This window comes from Papio anubis, chromosome 2 (assembly GCF_008728515.1).
Source record: "Papio anubis isolate 15944 chromosome 2, Panubis1.0, whole genome shotgun sequence".
Classification (NCBI taxonomy): domain Eukaryota; kingdom Metazoa; phylum Chordata; class Mammalia; order Primates; family Cercopithecidae; genus Papio; species Papio anubis.
The window spans coordinates 21,332,294-21,354,413 of NC_044977.1; the positions used below are offsets into that span (position 1 = coordinate 21,332,294).

Consider the following 22,120-nt stretch of genomic DNA (forward strand, 5'->3'; position numbering starts at 1 on the left):
TATGAAAAAATGCTCAACTTCACTAATTAGGGAAATATAAATGTCTTAGTCTGTTTCGTATTGCTGTAACTGAACACCTGAGACCAGGTAATACAATATAATGAACAGAAATTTATTTAGCTCACAGCTAATCAAGCTGAAAAGTTCAAGACTGGGTGGCTACATCTGGCAGCTTCTAGTGAGGGCTTCCTGTTCTTCATAGCATGGTAGAAAAGTGTAAGAGGAAGCAGGAGTGTGCAAAAAGACTAAACAGGACAAACAGGTTTATAACAACTCATTCTCATGGGTACATGTGGTATTTGGTACATGCACAGAATGTGTAATGATCAAGTCAAATTATATGGGGTATCCATCACCTCAAGTATTTATCATTTCCATGTGTTGGGAACATTTCAATTCCTCTCTTCTAGCTATTTTGAAATATACAATGCACTACAGTCACCCTACTCTGCTACTGAGTATTAAAACATATTATTTCTATCTAACTATATAGTAGCCATTAACCAAATTCTCTCCATTGCCCCCAACCACACATACACTTCCCAGCCTCTAGGGCTTGTAATTCTACTCTCTGCCTCTATGAGATCAACTTATTTAAGTTCTCACATGTAAGAGAGAACATCCAATCTTTATCTTTCTGTGCCTGTCTTATTTCATGTAATGACCTCTAGTTCCATCCATGTTGCTGCATATGACAGGATTTCATTCTTTTTTATGGCTGAATGGTATTCCATACACAACAGACACTATATTTTCATTATCCACTGATGGACACTTAGGTTGATTCTGTATATTTGCTATGGTGAATGTACTGCAAAAAAAAAACATGGTAGGTGCATGTATTTCTTCGGTATATTGACTTCCTTTCCTTTAGATAAATACCAGTGGCAGGACTACTGGATTGTACAGTGGTTCTATTTTTATGTTTCTTTTTTAAATTTGGGGGGGGGGTTGTTTGTTTGTTTTTGTTTCTATTTTTTTAATCTATTTCAGTTTTCAGAGAAATCTCTATACTGCTTTCGATAATAGTTACACCAATTTACATTCCCACCGAGAGTGTTTGAGTTTCCTTTTCTCCACATCCTTGCCAGCATCTGCTATTCTTTGTCTTTCTAACGGCCATTCTAGCTGAGGTAAGATGATATCTCATTGCAGTTCTGATTTGCTTTTCCCTTATAATTAGCAATGCTGAGCACTGGTCACATACCTGTTTGCCATTTGTATGTCTTCTTTTGAGAAACGTCTTTTTATGTCACTTGCACACTTTTTAGTGGGATTATTTGTTTATTTTTACTGTTGAGTTGTTTGGATTCCTCATATATTCTGGGTATCAGTCCCTTCTTGGATGAATAGTTTACAAACATTTTCTCCCATTATGGAAGTTGTCTCTTTACTCTGTTGATGGGTTGGCTCTTTAGCTGTGCAGAAGCCATTCGGCTTAATATAGTCTCATTTATGTGTTTTTTGTTGTTGCCTGTGCTTTTGAGGCCTTAGTCATAAAATCTTTGCCTAGACCAATGTCCAGAAGCATGTCCCCTATGTTTTCTTCCAGTAGTTTTATAGTTTCAGGTCTTACATTTAAAGTATTTAATCCATCTTGGGTTGATTTTTATATGTGGTGAGATATAGGGGTCTAGTTTCACTCTTCTGCATATTTTCCCAGGATCACTACTGAAGAGGGTGTCCTTTCCCCAGTGTATGTTCTTGGTACCTTTTGATGAAAATCAGCTGGCTGTAAATACATGGATTTATTTATAGGTTCTCTGTTCTGTTCCATTGGTCTATGGGTCTGTTTTTATACCATGCTGTTTTGGTTACTATAGTCTTGTAATATATTTTGAAGTCAGGTAGTGTAATGCCTCCAGTTTTATTCTTTTCACTCAGGACTGCTTTAGCTATTTGGGCTCTTTTTTAATTCCATATGATCTTAGGGTTAAGATTAACAAATTCACCTTAAGGGAAGAAAGAACTAAAGCTTGGTTTAAGGAGTTCAGTATTTATTAAACTAAATGGGGAGGCTAACAAAGCTGTAACAATTGCTTTGGCAGCAATGGTGATGACAACAGTGGACTCAGGAACACATGTTGGCACCCTCATTGTATAATATTTCAGTAACATCAACTATAGTAATATCCTTTAATAGTACTTTTGATATCAGTACCAATAAGAGAGACACAAAAATAATGACTAACTTTTAATAATCACCTACTAACTTCCTGGCATTATACTTGGGACTTTACATGGATCATCTCGTTAAATCTGCACACTAACCCAATAAGGTGTGTATTATTATCCCTGTTTTAAAGACAGGGTAAGAAACTTGCCCAAGGTAAGTCAGTGTATTAGCAGTACAGCTAATATCTTAATCCAGATGTCTGGGTCCAAAGTTTATGCTTATTCCAAATACACGAATCAAATAAAATTGTCACCAAGAGAATGAAATTTCAAAGTCCACATCAAAACCACCTGGAAATTTCACATCTATTTAGAAAGGATTTAAAGGACAGCTAGTGTTCCCACTGAATAGTTTTGGGGAATGACTGGAAATATTATACCTATTAATATTATTAAACCTTAGCCCCAGAATGGCATTAAGGCAGAAGTGTACAGATTACAATTTGATTGTTTCATACAATCTTCAAAAGTGTGACTTTTACAGCATAAATGTGCACTGACGTCATCTGAGTTCCATGGCAATGGTACATCTTGAGTTTTCTTTTAATCTTTTTTTTTTCCTCATCATTTGACTTAAAGCTCAATCATCACAACTTCATCTCCAACAGAAAGTACCTTCAATAATATTTTCATTTATTTTATTTATAATATTTTATGGGCACAAAGAATTATCAGAAGTGAGATTTAAAAGAAAAGGAAAAGAACATTTTTGTGAGGTAGATAGGGCATTCAAAATTACTTCTCTTTTCACAACTCAGAAAACTGAAGCATACATTAAATGACATAAGCATTAACTCAAGTGCAAAAAATTTAGTATACATTGAGCTAAGTACTAAGTATATGCAAATAAGACACAATACCTCTTCTCCTCGAGGAGCTCATGGTATAGCAGAGGAGGTGGAAACAAACAGCTATACTGCAGCGTGGATAGATACTTTTGTTATTGTTATTGTTGTTGTTGGTTTTTTGTGTATTTTTTGAGACAAAATTTCATTCGTTGCCCAGGCTGGAGTGCAATGGGAGGTCTCAGCTCACTGCAACCTCCGCCTCCCAGGTGGAGGCAAGGATTACAGGTCCCTGCCACCACACTCAGCTAATTTTGTATTTTCAGTAGAGACAAGGTTTCACCATGTTGGTCAGGCTGGTCTCGAACTCCTGACCTCAGGTGATTCACCCACCTTCACCTCCCAAAGTGCTGGGATTACAGGCATAAGCCACTGTGCCTGGCTGTTGTTGTTTTTGAGACAGGGTCTTGCCCTGTCACCCAGGCTAGAATGCAGTGGCAATCACAGCTCACTGCAATCTTGAACTCCTGGGCTCAAGCGATCCTCCCACCTCAGCCTCCCAAGTAGCTGAGACTACAAGTATGCACCATCACACCTGGCTCATTTTTTTCATTTTTAGCAGAAACAAGATCTCACTATCCTGCCTAGGCTGGTCTTGAACTCCTGGCCTCAAGTGATCCTCCTGCCTCAGCCTCCCAAAGGGCTAGGATTATAGGCATGAGCCACTTGATAGATACATTACTAATTTCCCCAATTACACATTAAATTTAGTAAGTGAATAATGCCACTGAAATTCTCATTTTGGGAGGAAAACTTAGAGACCTAATAAAGTATAAAGTTAAAATTGTCATTACTAATTCACTAAGTAGAACCCAGGTGAAAATAAAAAATATTTTCCAAAAGAAGAAAAATGCAATAATTCATAGAAAATAAAGAGTTTAAAATAATAAAATTTGTTGCAGATCTTTAAAAAGGCAACTATAAGTACTATTTAATGTAATTAGATTTACAATAGAAATACAAACCAGAAGTTAGCTTTGGATAGTTCGGGGGAAAAAAATTAAGATAATCAACTTTTCATTTATATAAAAAGTATCCTACAGGCTGAACACAGAAAATAAAAAGAGAAGCTTCAGAAGCTTGTGGCAAATGGAAGTTTATAAATCTAACAGAATTTACTAACTGACCATCCCTAGCTTTGTGCCACAGATGTTTTCTTATTTCTAGTCCACACACAATCCTCTCCTAGAGCTTAAAACAAAGGCAACTTAAGATCTGCATTTCTCTTATTGGCACAACAAGCTACGTTTGTCAATGGAATTCAGCTTTTCCATTTGTTAATGGAAAATCTCAGACCATTTTTTAAGGAATGTGTTCAGTCATTCATTCAAAAAATATTTACTGAGCACCAAGTACTAGTTAAAATTCTAGAGTCTGAATATAAAAATAACGGACAAGGCCGGGTGTAGTGGCTCATGCCTGTAATCCCAGCACTCTGGGAGCCCGAAGCAGGCAAATCACAAGGTCAGGAGATCGAGACCATCCTGGCTAACATGGTGAAACCCTGTCTCTACTAAAAAAATACAAAAAATTAGCCGGGCATGGTGGCACGTGCCTGTCGTCCCAGCTACCTGGGAGGCTGAGGTAGGAGAATCGCTTGAACCCGGGAGGCAGAGGTTGCAGTGAGCCAAGATCACGCCACTGCACTCCAGCCTGGGTGACAGAATGAGACTCCACGTCAAAAAAATTTAAAAAAAAAAAAAAATCACAGACAAGACTGAATGGGTAGATGGATAGATGGACAAATAGAACAGAAAAAGAGAAGGGAATACACTAATGTCAGAGGAATGGATTTCAATGACACCAGACAAACTGGGATACTGAAATAGGTTACCAGATTTTCATTAAGTGTCTGTATTCATTTTTCCAAAACACAAGTATGGTGACCAGTGCTTCTGAAACACATTATTAGCCATGGACTGTTGGTTCCAACAGCCATTCCAACCACCATGGGAGAAAAATAATACCAACTATCAGAGCACATTTACCTCACATTTAGCAATAATGTATCTGTGAAAAAGAACAGGGAAGGATATATCAAAATAAATATAATTATTTTGAGTAAAGTTATCACTAAACATACCTTTCAGATAAATAACAGCTCTTGTGAGGGTTTAGACTTTGATAAGATTCTAGGCTGCCATCAGATGATGAAGAAAGTTGCTCTGATTGCAAGTTGTCTGTATCACTCAAACTTCCCTCGGTTACAGGTGGGGTCCTTATGTATTTTCTTCCTAACTCCGTTCCCAGGACATTCGTCAATATAACTCTGGGTATCCTGTCACATAGAATAACAAACACTGTACTGTACTGAGAAGTTTTCAGTTAAAAAAAAAATGTATTCCAGGAAGCTGAATTTTCAATCATTGTCATCTTAGCACAAGAAAGCTGTTTGAACTATACCACCCTAGAAATTAACCCATAAATACTTAAAAATTTAGAAAAACACAATCTTTTTGTTTCTAGAAGCACTTGTTTCTTATCACTTACAGCATAGATTAGCCTGTCACTACAATGTCTTTAATTATACTAATGGATGCCGTTGAGGGGCTTAAAATTTTAACAAATTCTTCTCTAAAAAATGCTTTCTTTCCTTTTCCAGAAATTATTAAAAACACAGCTTACTACAAATCAAGAAATCTTTGTTCTTCTCATTTAACAGAAAGATCTTTGATAAGTAATTTACACACTTGCAATTGGGAAATGACAAATGACAAATTCAACAAGACATCATTCAGACTGCATCTCTGGTAATGGAAGATTCCATAACTGAAACAGCACATATAATGGTGATAACATATATGCTAATATATAATAGCATCAGGAAAAGAGTCAATACATTTAAATGTTTAGAAAATTAAAGTTTTTGTTTAGTTGGTTTTCCTTTTTTGAGACAGGATCTCACTCTGTTGCTCAGACTGGAATGCAGTTACACAATCACAGCTCACTGCAGCCTCCACCTCCCGGCTCGAGTAATCCTCCCACCTCAGCCTCTTAAGTAGCTCAGACTATAAGCACAAGCCACCACACCCAGCTTACTTTTTTATTTTCTGTGGTGACAATGTCTCATTATGTTGCCCAGGCTGGTTTCAAACTCCTGGGCTCAAGCAATCCTCTCACTTCAGCCTCCCAAAATTCTGAGATTACAGGTGTGAGCCACTGCATCTAGCCTGGAGTGTATTTTTAAGTCTCCAGACCTTAAATTGGTGAGTTTTATATCAAATGCACTATATAAGCCTGACATCTTCTTAAACAGAAGATGTATATTTGATATATAAAGAAGTACATTTGGTATAAAATTAGTGCAATCTTTACTTTGCTGGCCAGCCATTATTATGAACATTACTTTGCCACACTACAATAATGCCTTCAATATTGATATTCAGCCCAGAATTCACTGGCCCAAGTCATATTATTGTGACTTTTTAAAGTTCTTTTTCTGTAATTTTAAAGTTTTCCTAACTCCTCTTTATTAGATGCCCGGTTGACTGTTATCAATATGCCACTAGCAATACTGTACTTACATTTTGTCTGTAAGAAACAATATACAGAAAGGGCCAGAGTACAAGCACACCTCATTTTATTGTGCTTCACTTTACTGCACCTCACAGATACTGTGTTTTTTTACAAATGCAAGGTTTGTGGCAACCTTGAGCAGAACACATCAATCAGCATGATTTTGCCAACACCATGTGCTCACTTTGTGTCTCTGTGTCACATTTTTGTAATTCTCAAAATATTTCAATCTTTTCATTATTATTTTATCTATTATGATGATCTGTAATCAGTGATCTTTGATGGCACAACTGTAATTGCTTTGAAGCACCACAAACCACGCACACATGAGACATTGAACTTAATTAACAAACGTTGTGTGTGTTCTGACTGCTTCACCTACCAACCATTCCCCTACCTCTCTCTCTCCCCTCAGGCCTCCTCCCTATCCCCTGAGACACAGCAATATTGAAATTATGCCAATTAATAGCGCTACCATGGCCTCTAAATATTCACGTGAAAGGAAGAGTCACAAGTCTCTCACTTTAAATCAAAAGCTAGAAATGGCCGGGTGTGGTGGCTCACACCTGCAATCCCAGCACTTTGGGAGGTCAAGGTGGGACAATCACTTGAGGTCAGGAGACTGAGGCCAGCCTGGGCAACATGGCAAGACTCCATCTCTACAAAACATAATTAACGAGCCATCCAGCCATGGCAGTACATGCCTGTAGTCCAAGCTACTTGGGAAGCTGAGAGTGGAGCATCACTTGACCCCAGGAGTTCAAGGCTGCAGAGAGCTAGGATTGCGCCACCTCTATTTGCCTGGGAAAGAGAGCAAGTCCTTGTCTTAAAAAAAAAAAAAAAGAAAAGAACTAAAGCTTACTAAACTTAGTGTGGAAAGCATGTTGAAAGCTGAGACAGGCTGAAAGCAAGACTGCTTGCTGCAAAGAGTCAAGTTGTGAATACAAAAGAATAGTTCTTGAACAAATTTAAAAGTGCTACTCCTGGCCAGGTGCAGTGGCTCACACCTGTAATCCTGGCACTTAGGGAGGCTGAGGCAGGTGGATCACTTGAGGTCAGGAGTTTGAGACCAGCCTGGCCAACATGGTGAAACCCCATCTCTACTAAAAATACAAAAATTAGCCAGGTGTGGTGGCAGGCACCTGCAATCCCAGCTACTCGGGAGGCTGAGGCAGAAGAATCACTTGAACCCAGGAGGCTGAAGTTGCAGTGAGCCAAGATACTGCCACTGCATTCCAGTCTGGGCGACAGAGTGACACTCCATCTCAAAAAAAAAAAAAAAAAAAAAAAAAAAAATGCTACTCCTATGAACACACAAATAGTAAGAAAGCAAAAACAGTCTTACTGATGATACGGAGAAAGTTACAGTAGTCTGAATACAAGATCAAATCAGCCACAACATTCCCTTAAGCCAAAGTCTAATTCAGAGCAAGATACTCTCTTCAAGTCTATGAAGACAGAGAGGTTAGGAAGCTGCAGAAGAAAAGTTGGTTTACAAGCTTTAAGAAAAGAAGTTGTCTCAGCCTGGACAACATAGTAAGACCCTGTCTCTACAAAAAAAAATAGAAAATATTAACTGAGTATGGTGGCATGCACCTGTAGCCTCAGCTACTTGGGAGACTGAGGTAAGAGGATCACTTTAGCTTGGGAGGTCAAGGTTGTAGTGAGCCATGATGGTGCCAGCTGGGAGGTCAAAGCTGAAATGAGTCATGCTGGGCAACAGAATGAGACCCTGCCTCAAACCAAAAAAAAAAAAAACCTATCTCCATAACATGACAGTGCAAGGTGAAGCAGCAAGTACTGATGGAGAAGATGCAGCAAGTTATCCAGAAGATCTAGCTAGGATAACTGATGAAGGTGGCTACAGTAAACAACAGATGTTCAACGTAGATGAAAGAGACTTCTGTTGGAATAAACTGACATCTAGGAATTCCATACCTAGAAAGGAAAAGTCAATGCATAAGTTCGAAAGATAGGCTGACTCTCTTGTTAGGGGCTAATGAAGCTGGTGTCTTATCTGTGAAGCCAGTACTCAATTACCATGCAAAAGATCCAATGGCCCTTAAGAATTATGCTAAATTGGGCCGAGCATGGTGGCTCACGCCTGTAATCCCAGCACTTTGGGTGGCAGAGGCCAGCGGATAACTTGAAGTCAGGAGTTCGAGACCAGCCTGGCCAACATGGCGAAACCCCATCTCTACTAAAAAAAAAAACAAAACAAAAATTAGCCAGGCATGGTGGTACACACCTGTAGTTCCAGCTACTTCAGAGGGTGAGGCAGGAGAATCGCTTGAACCTGGGAGGCAGAGGTTGCAGTGAGATCATGCCACTGCATTCCAGCCTGGGCGACAGAGCAAGACCTTGTCTCAGAAAAAAAAAAAAAAAAAAAAGCTAAATCTACTCTGCCTGTGCTCTGAAAATGGAACTACAATGTCTGGATGACTGGATGACAGTACATCTGTCTATAGCGTGGATCACTGAAATGACTTAACCCACGTTTGAGAACTGCCACTCAGAAAATAAATAAATAAAATTCCTTTCAAAATATTACAGCTCGTTGACAATGCACCTAGTCACCCAAAAGCTCTGATGGGGAAGTACAAGAAAATTCGTGTTGTTTTCACGCCTGCTAATAAAACATCCATTCTACAGCCCAAGGATCAAGAAGTAATTTCAAGTTTCAAGTCTTACAATTTAAGAAATACATTTCATATAGCTACCACAAACAGTGATATCCTCTGATGGGTCTGGGAAAAGTAAACTGAAAATCTTCCGGAAAGGATTCATCATTCTAGATGCCTCTGCATAAAACAACAAAGGTAACAAAGTACAGTGAAGTTCACATTTTCACTTAAACAAAAGTATAGGCATATACTTGGAGACAGAGCTGGTTAAGTTCCAGACCCCCGCCATAAAGTAAGTATCAAAATAAAACATGTCACAAGAATTTTGTGGCCTCCTAGTGAATATATAACTATGTTTACACTAGAGTGTAGTCTGTTAAGTGTGCAATGGCACTGTGACTAAAAAAAAATGCACATCCCCTAATTAAAAATTTCACAACTATTTTTCCCTACATAAAGACACTATGTTCTTTTCATTATGTTCCAGGCAGCATAAAATTTTAGATCCTTAGAGAACTTTAAAATAAATTAGTCCTCTCTTTATTGTAACATGAAGAACCCAAAGCTCAGAAAAGTGAAATAAGCTGCCCAGTTATAAGTAGCTTTCCTAGTGGAAGAACCTGGGCCTATTATCTTTTGGGGTTTTTTGTCTGTTCTATTCCATTATACCACATCCTCAATACTAATTTGCCAAAGGATTCCAGATAACTGAGATTGCCAATAGATACTTCAGGAAACTCCTGAAAATATCCATTTATACCATAATCAGAATAAAAAGTGCTGCAACAACTATCTAGAAAACCCGATAGTCTCAGCACAAAAGCTCCTTCAGCTGATAAAACAACTTGAGCAAGGTTTCAGGATAAAAAAATCAATGTACAAAAATCACTAGCATTCCTATATACCAACAACAGCCAAGTGGAAAGCCAAATCACAAAGGCAATCTCATTCATAACAGCCACAAAAAGAATAATATACCTGTGAATACAGTTAACCGGGGAGGTGAAAGATCTCTATAAGGAGAACTATAAAACACTACTTAAAAAAATCAGAGAAGACACGAATGGAGAAACATCCCAGGCTAATGGATAGAAAGTACCAATATTAAAATGGCCATACTTCCCAAAGCAATTTACAGATTCAATGCTATTCTTATCGTACTACCAATGACACTCTTCATAGAATTAGAAAAAACTACTTTAAAATTCATATGGAATGAAAAAGAACCCCGTATAACTAAGACAATACTAAGCAAAAAGGAAAAAACTGCAAGAATCATCTTATCTCCCTTCAAATCATATTATAGGGCTATAGTAACCAAAACACCATGGTACTGGTACAAAAATAAACACACAGACTAATGGAAAAGAATAAAGAGCCCAGAAATAAGACTGCACACCTATAATTCTGTGATCTTTGACAAACCTGACAAAAACAAGCAATGGACCAAGGGTTCTATATTTAATAATGGTGCTGGGAAAACAACTAGCCATGTGCAAAAAATTGAAATTGAACCCCATTGTTACACTATATATAAAAATTAGCTCAAAATGGATTAAAGACTTAAATGTAAAACCTAAAACTATAAAAAACCTAGAAGAAAATCTAGGCAATACCATTCAGGACATAGGCAAGCACAGGCAAAGATTTCATGACAAAAATGCCAAAAGCAATTGCAACAAAAGTAAAAATTGACAAATGGGATCTAATTAAACTAAACAGCTCTGCACAGCAAAAGAAACTATCATTAGAGTGAACAGACACCCTACAGAATGGGAGAAAGTTTTTGCAATCTATCTATCTAACAAATGTCTAATTTCCAGAGTTTACAAGGAACTTAAACAAATTAACATGAAAAAAGCAAACAACCCCATTATAATGTGGGCAAAGGACATGAACAGATATCTTTCCAAAGAAGACACATGCAGACAATAATCATATTTTAAAAGCACAACATCACTGATCATTAGAGAAATACAAATAAAAACCACAATGAGACGCACAGTGAGAAAACAATGTGAAGAGACACAGGAAGAAGACAGACATCTACAAGTCAAAGAGAGAGGCCTGGCACACGCCCTTCTCTCACAGCCCTTAAAACACTTTGATTGGATTTCTTGCCTCCAGAACTGGGAACAAAAGGGGATAATGGTGGATGGGAGGCAGACTAGATTGCAGCTCTGACTCGGACAGACAGAGCAGCATGTGGAAGCTCGCATCGTGAATTTTTGCTCCAGAACAACTGCAGGAATGAATCAGGAAGCCTGAGAGGACCCACACACCTTACGAAGGAAGCAGAGTGCACCAGCAGGACCCAGACACCCCAAATACTGTGCCGGTATCCATGGCTGAGAAGTCCATAGATGGTTCAGGTCACAAGACTCTGTGCAGACAACCACCAGTACCAGTCCAGAGCCTGGTAGAATAGCTGGGTGGCTACATCCAGAAGAAAGATAACAATCACTACAGCTCTGCTCTCAGGAAGCCACATCCATAGGAAAAGGGGGAGAGTACTATATCAAGGGAACACCCTATGGGACAAAGGAATCTGAGCAACAGCCTTCAGCCCTAGACCTTCCCTCTGACAGAGCCTACTCAAATGACAAGGAACCAGAAAACCAACTCTGGCAATATGACAAAATAAGGTTCTTTAACACCTCCAAAAAATCATACTAGCTCACCAGCAATGGACCCAAACCAAGAAGAAAACCCTGATTTACCTGAAAAAGAAATTAGGAGGTTAGTTATTAAGCTAATCGGGGAGGCACCAAAGAAAGGTGAAGCCAAATGTAAGGAAGTCCAAAAAATGATACAAGAGGTGAAGGGAGAAATATTCGGGGAAATAGCATAAATAAAAAACAATTCAAACTTCAGGAAACAATGGACACACTTATAGAAATGCAAAATGCTCTGGAAAGTCTCAGCAATAGAATTGAACAAGTGGAAGAAAGAAATTCAGAGCTTGAAAACAGGTCTTCAAATTAACCCAATCCAACAAAGACAAAGAAAAAAGAATAAAAAAATATGAACAAAGCCCCCAAGAAGTCTGGGATTATGTTAAGTGACCAAATCTAAGAATAATAGGTGTTCCTGAAGAAAAAGAGAAATCTAAAAGTTTGGAAAACATATTTTGGGGAATAATTGAGGAAAGCTTCCCCGGCCTTGCTGGAGACCTAAACATCCAAATACAAGAAACTCAAAGAACATCTGGAAAATTCATCACAAAAAGATCATCACCTAGTCACAATGTCATCAGGTTATCTAAAGTTAATATGAAGGAAAGAATCTTAAGAGCTGTGAGACAAAAGTACCAGGTAATCTATAAAGAAAAATTCTCAGATTAACAGCAGATTTCTCAGCAAAAACCCTACAAGCTAGAAGGGACTGGAGCCCTATCTTCACTCTCCTCAAACAAAACAATTATCAGTCAAGAATTTTGTATCAAGCGAAACTAAGCTTCATATACAAACGAAAGATACAGTCTTTCTCAGACAAACAAATGCTAAGAGAACTCACCACTACCAAGCACTGCAAGAACTGCTAAAAGGAGCTCTAAACCTTAAAATAAATCCTAGAAACACATCAAAACAGAACCTCTTTAAAACATAAATCTCACAGGACCTATAAAATACAAATACAATTTAAAAAACAAAAACAAAAACAAAAAACAAGGTATACAGGCAACAAATAGCACAATAAATGGAATAGTACCTCACATCTCAATACTAATATTGAATGTAAATGGCCTAAATGCTCCACTTAAAAGATACAGAATTGCAGAATGATATACAATTCACCAGCCACTATCTGCTGCCTTCAAGACACTCACCTAACACATAAGGACTTGCACAAACTTAAGGTAAAGGGGTGGAAAAGACATTTCAGGGAAATGGACAGCAAAGGCAAGCGGGAGTAGCTATTCTTATATCAGACAAAACAAACTTTAAAGAAACAGCAGTTAGAAAAGACAAAGAGGGACATTATATAAGGATAAAAGGACTAGTCCAACAGGAAAATATAAACATATATGCATCTAACACTAGAGCTCCCAAATTTATAAAACAACTACTAATAGACCTAAGAAATGAGATAGACAGCAACACAGTAATAGTGGGGGACTTCAATACTCCACTCACAGCACTAGACAGGTCATCAAGACAGAAAGTCAACAAAGAAACAGTGGATTTAAACTATACCCTGGAACAAATGGACTTAGCAGATATACACAGAACATTCCATCCAACAACCGCAGAATATACATTCTATTCAACAGCATATGGAACTTTCTCCAAGATAGACCATATGATAGGCCACAAAACAAGCCTCTATAAATTTGAGAAAACTGAAATTATACCAAGCACTCTCTCAGACCACAGTGGAATAAAACTGGGAATCAACTTCAAAAAGAACCTTCAAAACCATGCAAACACATGGAAATTAAATAACCTGCTCCTGGTGATCATTGGGTCAAAAATGAAATCAAGATGGAAATTTAAAAACTTTTCCAACTGAACAACAATAGTGTTGTTCAGTTCAACCTATCAAAATCTCTGGGACACAGCAAAGGCGATGCTAAGAGGGAAGTTCATAGCCTTAAATGCCTACATCAGAAAGTCTGAAAGAGGACAAACAGGCAATCTAAGGTCACACCTCAAAGAACTAGAGAAACAAGAACAAATCAAACCCAAACCCAGCAGAACAAAAGAAATAACCAAGATCAGAGCAGAACTAAATGAAATTAAAACCAAAAAAAATAAAAGATAAATAAAACAAAAAGCTGGTTTTTTGAAAAGAGAAATAAAATTGATAGACCATTAGCAATATTAACCAAGAAAAGAAGAGAGAAAATCCAAATAAGCTCAATAAGAAACAAAACGGGAGGTACAACTGACAACACAGAAATACAAAAGATCATTCAAGGCTCCTATAAACACCTTTATACGCATAAACTAGAAAACCTAGAAGAATCAATTCCTGGAAAGATAGAACCCTCCTAGCTTAAAATAGGAAGAATTAGGTACCCTGAACAGACCAATAACAAGCAGCGAGAACTGAAATGGTAATTTAAACATTACCAACAACAAAAAAAAGTCCAGGACCAGACAGATTCACAGCAGAATTCTACCAGACATTCAAAGAATTGGTACCAATCTTACTGACACTATTCCACAAGATAGAGAAAAAGGGAACCTTCCCTAAATCATTACATGAAGACAGTATCACCCTCATACCAAAATCAAGAAAGGACATAAAAAAAAAGAAAACTACAGACCAATACCCCTGATCAACACAGACACAAAAGTCCTTAACAAAATATGAGCTGTTTGAATCCAACAACATGTCAAAGAGATAATCCACCATGATAACAGGTTTCATATTAGGAATGCAGGGATGGTTTAACACATGCAAGTCAATAAATGCGACACACCACATAAACAGAATTAAAAACAAAAATCCCATGATCACCTCAATAGATGTAGAAAAAGCATTCAACAAAATCCAGCATCTCTTTATGATTAAAACTTTCAGCAAAATCGGCATACAAGGGATATACCTCAATATAATAAAAGCCATCTATGACAAACCCACAGCCAACATAATACTGAATGGGGAAAAGTTGAAAGCATTCCTTCTGAGAACTGGAACAAGACAAGGATGCCCACTCTCAACACTCCTCTTCAACACAGTACTGGAAGTCCAGGCCAGAACAATCACACAAGAGAAAAAATAAAGGGCATCCAAATCGATAAAGAAGTCAAACTATCCCTATTTGCTGACACTATGATCATTTATCTTGAAAACCCTAAAGATTCCTCCAGAAAGCTCCTAGAACTGATAAAAGAATTCAGCAAAGTTTCTGCATATAAGATTAATGTACACAAATCAGCAGCTCTTCTATACACCAACAGCGACCAAGCAGAGAATCAAATCCAAAACTCAACCCCTTTTACAAGAGCTGCCAAAAAATAAAAATAAAATACTTAGGAATATATCTAACTAAGGAGTCAAAAGACCTCTACAAGGAAAACTACAAAACACTGCTGAAAGAAATCATAGACGACACAAACAACTGAAAACACATCCCATAATCATGGATGGGTAGAATCAATATTGCGAAAATGACCATATTGCTAGAAGCAATCTACAAATTCAATGCAATTCCCATCAAAATACCACCATCATTCTTCACAGAATTAGAAAAAAAAATTATAAAATTCTTATGAAACCAAAAAAGTGCCTGCATACCCAAAGCAAGACTAAGCAAAGAGAACAAATCTACTGGCATCACATTACCTGATCGCATACTATAAGGCCATAGTCACCAGAACAGCATGGTACTGATACAAAAATAAACACCCAGACCAATGGAAGAGAATAGAGAACCCAGAAATAAAATAATCACAAGTACTTACAGCCAACTGATCTTCGACAAAGCAAACAAAACCATGAAGTGAGGAAAGGACACCCTTTTCAACAAATGGTGCTGGGATAATTGGCTAGCCACATGTAGGAGAATGAAACTGGAGCCTCATGTCTCACCTTACACAAAAATCAACTCAAGATGGATTAAGGACTTAAATCTAAGACCTAAATCTATAAAAATTCTAGAAGATGACATTGGAAAAACCCTTCTAGACATTGGCTTAGGCAAGGATTTTATGACCAAGAACCCAAAACAAATGCAATAAAAACAGAGATAAATTGCTGGGATTTAATTGAACTAACATGCTTCTGCATACCAAAAGGAACAGTCAGCAGAGTAAACAGATAACCCACAGAGTGGGAAAAAAATCTTCACAATGTATACATCTGACAAAGGACTAACATCCAGAATTTATAACGAATGCAAACAAATCAACAAGGAAAAAAACAAACAATCTCATCAAAAAGTGAGCTAAGGACATGGATAGACAATTCTCAAAGAAGATATACAAATGGCCAAAAACAATATGAAAAAGTGCTCAACATCACAAATGATCAGGGAAATGCAAATCAAAACTACAATGCGGTACCACCTTACTCCTGCTAGAATGGTCATAATCAAAAAATCAAAAACTAGTAGATGTTGCCATGGATGTGATGAAAAGGGAACTTTTCTACACTGCTTGTGGGAAAGTAAACTAGGACAACCACTGTGGAAAACAGTGTGGAGATTCCTTAAAGAACTAAAAGTAGAACTACCATTTGATCCAGCAATCCCATTCCTGGGTATCTACCCAGAGGAAAGGAAGTCATTATATGAAAAAGCTACTTGCACATATGTGTTTATAGCAGCACAATTCACAACTGCAAAAACGTGGAACCAACCCAAATGCCCATCCATCAACAAGTGGATAAAGAAACTGTGGTATAGGTTATTTTATTATTTATTTAATAAAATAAAATAAAATAATGAATTAGATATGGTATCTGTAGCAAAGTCCAATTCCTACTTTACTGATGAAAAAAAATTAAACTTCAGAAGGGCGAAAATGTAAACAGAAGCAGTATGGCACAGGAATTAACAGCAAGGACTTTGAAGTTGGATCAACATAGGTCTGGATTCTTATTTTACCACCTTATAACTATAAAGTCTTGGGCAAGTTAATTACCATAATTTCTACCTCTACACATTGATCTTCTCATCTCTAAAATGGGAAGAATAATATCTCCCTTACAAATTTGTTAAGATTAAATGAGACAATAGATGGAAAGCAGTTAGCATAATTCCTGGCACATAGTAAATACACAATAAACGGAATATCACTTAATTTTCATATTTCTGTAATAATTTTCATATTATTGTAGTCTTGCTCAAAGCTATAAACTACCCTTTCAAATAATACTTATAATTTACTATGCTCTGCAATCCTGATAAAAAATCTTACTAGATATTTGCAATTTTTAATATACAATTAAAGTATATAAATAGTTAGCAATGACTACAGTACACACAGCTCTTCATAGCACACAGCCACAGCCCAAACACCTTTCGACTACTGAAAACTTATCCAGTCTGGGTACCTTGAGGAAACAAGGAATTTTGCGTGATAGCCTTAAAGAACACAAATCTATAAACTGAGAACTAAATTAACAATACCTAAGCTGTCTTTTGCAGTACAGATTTATAAATTAGCACAGTCAAGGATATTCCAGGGCTAGTCAGCATTTCAGAAGTTCTGAATTTTTGCAAGGAACTGAAGTATACAAAGGTGTATACTTCATCTTTCATACTATCTCAATCTGGAAGGAAGAACTAAAAGTTGTCATTTCACATATTTACCCAATTTTTTCCTAAGTATGTAAACAGTATCAGTATGTAAGGTAGAGTTTATTTAATTTTATTTACTAATATTATGAAATCCCACTTCAAAATATCATAAATATACTAAAACAAAGCAGAAACGAATTTTGAAATGCAGTGAGAGGTAGCAGAAAGTATACTGGCCTGAGAAGTAGTACCATTTTCTGACTGTGTCTCTGCATGGTTATTCTCTCAGACTATTAGTTTTCTCAATTGCAAACTATAGGTTCCTTCCTTGTTTAAATAGCAAGGTAACTGTCATATTCAAATAACTTAATAATGGAGGGAAAACTCTGAAGAACTAGAAAGAGCTATTAACATACAACTTCATCTATAGAGCAAATTTTTAGAGAAATGAAGTCCTTGCTGAAAGATAACATAATTATATCCACTAATAAATCTATAATGAGCCAAAAATTACAATACTAATTTAGTTTTCATTTTGCTGCAATGAATGTCTTTCTAAAATTGTGTTATGTGGCACTTTAAGAGGATTCTCATAACTCTATGCTTGTCCCAGATGATATAATTTAAAATATACATTCTAAATCAGCATCTTAAAGGTATGTAGAAAAAATTTAATCTTTGAGTAACTTGATTAAAGAGATTCACCGATTAGTTTCTAAATTTGTTCTTTTATTAAGATAAATTTTAAGTGAATAATTATCACCACTCAACTAGACTACTGGCTTAAAAAATCTTAAAATGATAGGAACACTGCAATATCCAAATAGTTTTACCATCACATATCTGGAATATGTAATTTTTTAAAAACTTCAAATGCATATAAATTTAAGACAAAGATAAATAAATATATTTACAGAAATTCCAAGTACCAGCAGCTAACTCTTCTTAATGGAATATGGGTACACTATCTCCATATTTCTCTAACAATCTCTGGTACAAACTGATGAAAGCAGAAGAAAGAGAGTTTATTTTCTCAAAAGCCTTGTACATGTGTCCCACTAGGTTCTTTCCTTCCTATTGACAAAGACTTAGAGATGTCTAGAATTTTCTCCCAGGAAAATAGATATGAACCATACATGGAGATAAAACTAACACTAAAATGCAGTTTACATATTTTAAAAAAATAAATGTGCATTCCACATACTGCTAGTTTGATATTTCTAAAACTCTTTTGATATTTCTAAAACCCTTTTCTCCATTACTTACAAAATTGATTTGAACTATCTTTTCCATTTTTCTTCTCAATTTTATCCTGAAATCAAAAAGCCAAACTGCCCTCACATAAAAGGCAAGATACTTAGTTTACTTCTTTAGATTCCAGAATGCAAATAAAATGTCGAACAAAATACCATTTCTGGAACTGAAAGAGTAATTTTGGTTTACTCAATGATTACACTTTAGGATAAAATTAAAATGCAGAAATAAATGTTTCTCCCTCTTATCTTTCTAAAATTTTAAGTCCTGAGTAGAAATGAAAATAAAACAAAAAGCCTCATATCAAAGTTAAGCAAAGACTGGAGAAAGCAGAAGTCTCCTATTATACATAGCAAGTCTCAGGTAGAAAACATCTATCCAAAGCCACACACAAAAGAGTTCTCCAGTTTCCTTATTTGACGTTTCTAGTATCTCTTTTCCTGGTTGTCACCAAAGTTACTGAATATATAATTGGTTCTTACAGGGAAAATATATGTTAGACAGAGTGTCTAGAGATGCAACTCTAGTGAGAAGCAATCTCCTTCTTTTATCCAGCAAACATTTACTGAGCATTTGATAAGTGTCCAGTACTATATTAGGAATAAAGAAAAAATAAGAAATAAAATATAGTTCCTATCCTCAGGAAGTTTGCTGCAGGGAGGAAGAAAAACTAAAAATCACAATATAGTGTGATAAATGTTATGATATACTAACAAGCTGTTTAGCAAGACAAAGAAAGGGATCATATACAGATTTGGAGGGTGGAATCAAGGAAGGCTTCCTTAAAAAAAAAAAGGAGGATAGTTTCCAAGACAAGAAAACAAACAGGATGTATACAACAGTATACACATTCAGTAAGCTGAAAACAGTTCCCTAAATCTGAAGTACATTGTGAATATGGAGGAATAGACAGACACAAAGTTAGAGATAAGCAAAGGTGAGATCATTAATGGCCTTGTGTGCCAAACTAAGAAGTTTGAACTTTATCCAGGAGATTATGTGGAGCCATTGAAAGATGTTAAACTAGTAAGTGGCAAGCAAGATCTACCTTTTAGAATAAATATTTTGACAATATAAAGAATAAAACAAGAAGAAAAAGGCTATGTAAAGGAAACCTAATCAAGTAACTACCATAGTAATAAAAGGCACGAAGTTATTAGGGCGTGAACTGATGTGCTGGCAATAAAGATGGAGAAGAGATCCTTTAAAAGACAGATTTAGGGGTTAAAAATAACTATATATGGTGGCACAGCACGGGGCAGCACAGGGTTACCATGGCAGAGCTACAGCAGCTGCAGGTGCAGGAGGTGGCAGACTCCATGGTGAAGAGTCTGGAGAAAGAGAACACTCAGAAAATGCAGGGTCTCATGTTCCGGTGCAGCACCAGCTGCTGTGAAGACAGCCAGGCCTCCCTGCAGCAGGTGCACCAGTGCATCAAGCGCTGCCATGTCCCTCTGGCTCAAGCCCAGGCTTTGGTCATCAGTGAGTTGGAGAAGTTCAAGGACCTCCTGGCCCGGTGCACCATGCACTGCAATAACAAATCCAAAGATTCAATAGATGCTGGGAGTAAGGAGCTTCAGGTGAAGCAGCAGCTAGACGGTTGTGTGACCAAGTGTGTGGATGACCACATGCACCTCATCCCAACTACGACCAAGAAGATGAAGGAAGCTCTCTTAGCCATTGGGAAATAAAAATCTTTGCCAGTAGCCATCGGGGCTGAGGGCAAGAACATATTTTTTATAAGGAATTGGGAACTTTAGTCTTTTAAGCAAAGTTTATGAATGAAGAAAGTAAGGATGGCCACAAGTGTAAGGCATACGTCACTTGCCTCTAGACACTGGTTCTTTTATGTTTCAGTCCTAAAAAGTGAAATGGAAAAAAGTGGTCAGAGATATTACAGGAGAGTTTTAGAGCTTATATTTCCTGTGGCCAGCGCTTGTCCTGGCAGTAAGGATCCTCCCTGTAACAAGTCAGAGTCCTCCGAGGCACCAGACTCTTCTTACTACACAGGTACCAACAGGCTGGCAGGTTAGAGTTGGTGGAGTTTGAGGAGAGATATTTTCTCTTTGTTGCCAACATCCTGTTTACCAGAAGTGTCACCACACCATTTTCCATAAGCTGTGAAACAAAATCCATGAGGTCACTAACTTAGAAGGGAAAAAAGTTTTCTGGGTCTTTGTTTTCTGGGTTTTGTTTAATTTATACAAGGGCATACAAGTTGATTTTAACATGTGGAATTGGTAGGGAGACTAGTTTGGATAAGAACTTTGAAAGGTTCCTTGTGGATCCCCATTTCTGGTCATCAAGATGTGGATGTACATTTCTTAAAATTATTACATGCTGCATCTTTCAGCCTGGAGACTGTGCAAAAACATGAGAGGCGACGACACACGAATTATTGGGAAGCATAATTACTGGCTGATGGACCCTGAGGCCGTGTGTAGCAAAATGAAAGGACAATCTTGCAGTAACACTTTCCCCTTGGAAGAGAAAGGGGTTTGACTGTGATATATATTGGTATCTAGGAATGAACAGTAAAAGACGAGCAGCTGGCTACTTGATTACAAAAGAGTTATGAAGTACTGGATTTGGAAAAACCTGGATTTTATAGAACAGATAGAATGAAAGCCTAAACCTAGCATTGCGTATTTAGCCTCCTGAATTAACAGAGCCCAACTGAGACAAACCCCTGGCAACAGGAAATTCAAGGAAGAAAAAGTAAGCAACTTGGGCTAGGATGCGCTGACTCCTTTAAAGCAAAGGAGAGGCAGCCCCCATTACCAAATGCCATTTCTGCCTGCGGCTGTTGCAACACAGTGTTCCTAACCCAGCATGGCACCTTACTGTTTTGATATCAACCTCACTGTATTTTCACCAACTTATTACTTGAAATGATAATATAGCCTGTCCATTTACTGTTTCCAGACTGTGATATATTTTCCTAGTGGCTTGGTTTTAAAAATAAATAAGGTTTAATTTTCTGCCCCCAACCCCCAAAAAAATACATACATACATACATATAACATATATATATATGCGTGTGTGTGTGTTAAATGACTGGATATAAGGATAAGGAAAAAAGAAGAGTCAAAGACAATTCCCAAGTTAAAATTTGTAAGTGGTGTCAATCACTCAGATAGGGAGGGAATACAAAAACAGGTACAAGTTTGAGAAAAGATGAGGTTCTAATGAGTTCACTTGGATAAAGGAAGGGGAGCATCACACACCGGGGCCTATTGTGGGGAGGGGTAAGGGGGAGGGATAGCATTAGGAGATATACCTAATATAAATGACAAGTTAATGGGTGCAGCACACCAACATGGCACAAGTATACATATGTAACAAACCTGCACATTGTGCACATGTACCCTAGAACTTAACGTATAATAAAATATATATATTTAAAAAAAAAAAAAAAAGAAGTCAGGAAAAAAAAAAAAAGAAGTTAGAAAAAACAAAAAAAGAAAGAAAGATGAGGTTCTCACTTTACAACAAGTTGAGTTTAGGACACCTGG

The 22,120-nt window shown here is 37.1% G+C and overlaps 2 protein-coding genes across 9 annotated transcripts in view; one reads left to right on the forward strand and one right to left on the reverse strand.

The window, feature by feature from the left end:
- SENP7 (SUMO specific peptidase 7) overlaps nucleotides 1-22,120 on the reverse strand; it is a 197,867-nt gene that overhangs the window by 75,224 nt on the left and 100,523 nt on the right. For 6 of the 8 annotated variants that reach the window (XM_021933986.2, XM_021933983.2, XM_021933981.2 and 3 more), the window contains one exon: nucleotides 5,104-5,298. The exons of the other annotated variants lie outside the window; for them this stretch is intronic. In XM_021933986.2, coding sequence (XP_021789678.1) covers nucleotides 5,104-5,298 — 195 coding nt within the window. The remainder of the gene's footprint in view (nucleotides 1-5,103; nucleotides 5,299-22,120) is intronic. 8 annotated transcript variants of the gene reach the window in all.
- LOC103881349 (protein FAM136A) lies at nucleotides 19,880-20,296 on the forward strand. Its single transcript, XM_031662976.1, has one exon. It carries the CDS (start codon nucleotides 19,880-19,882, stop codon nucleotides 20,294-20,296), a length of 417 nt encoding a protein of 138 aa, XP_031518836.1.

What these genes read in the sequence shown, in the direction of transcription:
- LOC103881349 (XM_031662976.1), top strand. Translation starts at nt 19,880, where the DNA reads ATGGCAGAGCTACAGCAGCTGCAGGTGCAGGAGGTGGCAGACTCCATG.